At 56.2% G+C, this 2,035-nt stretch overlaps 1 protein-coding gene across 1 annotated transcript; it reads right to left on the bottom strand.

Annotated features, from left to right (window-relative positions):
• Positions 1-734: 734 nt before the first annotated feature.
• FERD3L (Fer3 like bHLH transcription factor) lies at positions 735-1,317 on the bottom strand. The gene has a single exon (XM_051785952.1). It carries the CDS (start codon positions 1,302-1,304, stop codon positions 735-737), a length of 570 nt encoding a protein of 189 aa, XP_051641912.1. The 5' UTR covers positions 1,305-1,317.
• Between the last annotated feature and the right edge of the window lie 718 nt (positions 1,318-2,035).

Raw genomic sequence — 2,035 nt, 5'->3', positions numbered from 1 at the left:
GGGAAGGCTGCGAGGCATCCCGGCCAGCCGCTGCACCTCGGCCCCGACGGGCCGGGCCAGGCCGGGCTGGGCACTGCTCTGTCAGCTTCTGCTCCGTGCGAGCCACGGAGCTGGCTACCCACACGCAAGGACAGAGCTGGTCCCGGGAAAAAAGTCGTGACAACAAGCGGTTGTGTCCAGATGTTCGGCTTCCCTGGCCCCGTGACACACGGCGTGGACTTGGCAGGCTGGATTTCAAAGAAAAGGGAGTTGTTGTTTATTTTTCAAAAAGCAGAAAGCGCTGGGTTAAAATGCACACGCCGAGATTTCCCTGGTAGGAAACTGGGCAGGAACCGAACCTTCTGGAAACCTGTTTCACACATTGGAAGGGCTCCACTGCCCCAGCCCAGTGTTCCTCCAAAACAACAAATTGGAAATATTTTAAAGCAAGCAGGCGACGTAGCACAAACAAAAGGGCCTCGGACCTTCATTTCCCCCCCCCCCCCTTCCCTTTACAAAAATTACATATATTAAGAAATCTACGATATGCTGAGCCTCTCCATCCATCCTCTCCCCAGCTCCTCCCCCCGACCCGAGCGCACGCTGCTCCAAACATTCCTGGTTTTGCATCCCACACCTACACGGTCCTGGCTGCGATGTGAGAAGCCGAGGTAGGAGCCACAGCTCTGCGTCCCCAGGAGGGAGATGCCGAGGCCACCTGCCCGGTGCCGCGCCCCGCCGGGCCCAGGCGCTCCTTAACTTGCCTCCTGCCTGCTGCATCCGTCCAGGAGCTCAGTCATGAAGGAGATGTACACTATGGCCAGACGCAAGGTCTCTATGCGGGAGAGCCTCTTCTCGTAGGCGAAGGTGGGCACCTTTTTCCTCAGCTGATCGAACGCCTCGTTGAGGTTGAACATTCTCTTCCTCTCCCGTATATTGGCAGCCTGGCGCTGGGCGTATGTGATGACCCGCTTTCTCCTGGGTCTATCCAGGAGGGAAGCGCTGCGCATCCTCTCCTCTTCCTCCTCCTCTTCTTCGTCCTCGGGATCTCCATCTCCGAAGGCAGCCAGGGGCAGCCCCCGGGCCATCCCCTCCCGGAGCGACAGGGTTCTGTGGCCGAAAGGGGGGCCGGCGGTGACGTCGCAGAGTCCCAGGCTCGGACCGACCCCGGGGGGTCCCTGGGAGGCTCCCAGGGACAGGTCGGCCACAAAATCCAGCACCGAGGCGCCAAGCAGTCTCTCCGGACAGGGCACTTGCGGGGCTCTGCCGTGAAACTCATCAAGCAGCCCCGGGAGCTGGTGGGCTGGGAAGAGGCTGGCTGACATCTTACTTCAGAGAGGGCTTAATTTGGTCCCCCATCCCCAGCGATGTTAATATTTATAACCCCCCGGATAACAGGATTAGCAGGACTAGAAAGAGTTGCTGTAAAATTTCTCGCCGTGATGCTGATGAGAAGAGACAGGCAATCCCCTCAGGGACACGTGGACGCTCCCGAGAGAGGAGTCCCCAGCGAGTCAATCCTGTCACAGCGATCAAGGACAGTTCCTTCTTGGCAAAACCCTCCGCTCTTACCTGCTGAGCACTTTTGTCTCTTCTTACATACCCGCAACCAGATGATTTTCAGCCTCTTTAAAGCCAGCAGCCGCAGAGCCGGGTCTCCACTGAGCTTGTTTTCCTGCTTTCTCTCGGGATCTCTGAACCCTGAAAGCCAGCCTGACAACTGGTGTCAGGCAAATGCATGTATGCTTTTAATGATGTCCTGAAGAGGAGACCTGCACGCAGAAGGTCACTGCGGAATGTTTACCCTGTATCCCAGTGCAATGGGAACTGAATGACAGGACCTCCATTAGCCTAAGTAAGCATTGTAGGGGACCCGATATTGCATTCCCAGTAGTAACTATTGGAATCGTCACTCCATTCCCCCTAAACACCCTTCAATCACAGTTCAAACACCTTTCCAGTAAAAGGCTGCTTCGTACAGCTCCTTTAGGTTTAGGTAATCTCATAGCACTTGTTTTGAAACTCCCTTCTCCTGCCCATGAGAAGACGATAAGCT

Source organism: Manacus candei, unplaced genomic scaffold (genome assembly GCF_025592945.1).
Source record: "Manacus candei isolate 608988 ecotype Guabito, Panama unplaced genomic scaffold, ASM2559294v1 h1tg000021l, whole genome shotgun sequence".
NCBI lineage: Eukaryota > Metazoa > Chordata > Aves > Passeriformes > Pipridae > Manacus > Manacus candei.
This window is presented reverse-complemented; position numbering and strand designations above follow the sequence as displayed.

Bases quoted from the DNA above. Each gene is read 5' to 3' on its own strand.
- FERD3L (XM_051785952.1), bottom strand. From the start codon at position 1,304: ATGTCAGCCAGCCTCTTCCCAGCCCACCAGCTCCCGGGGCTGCTTGAT.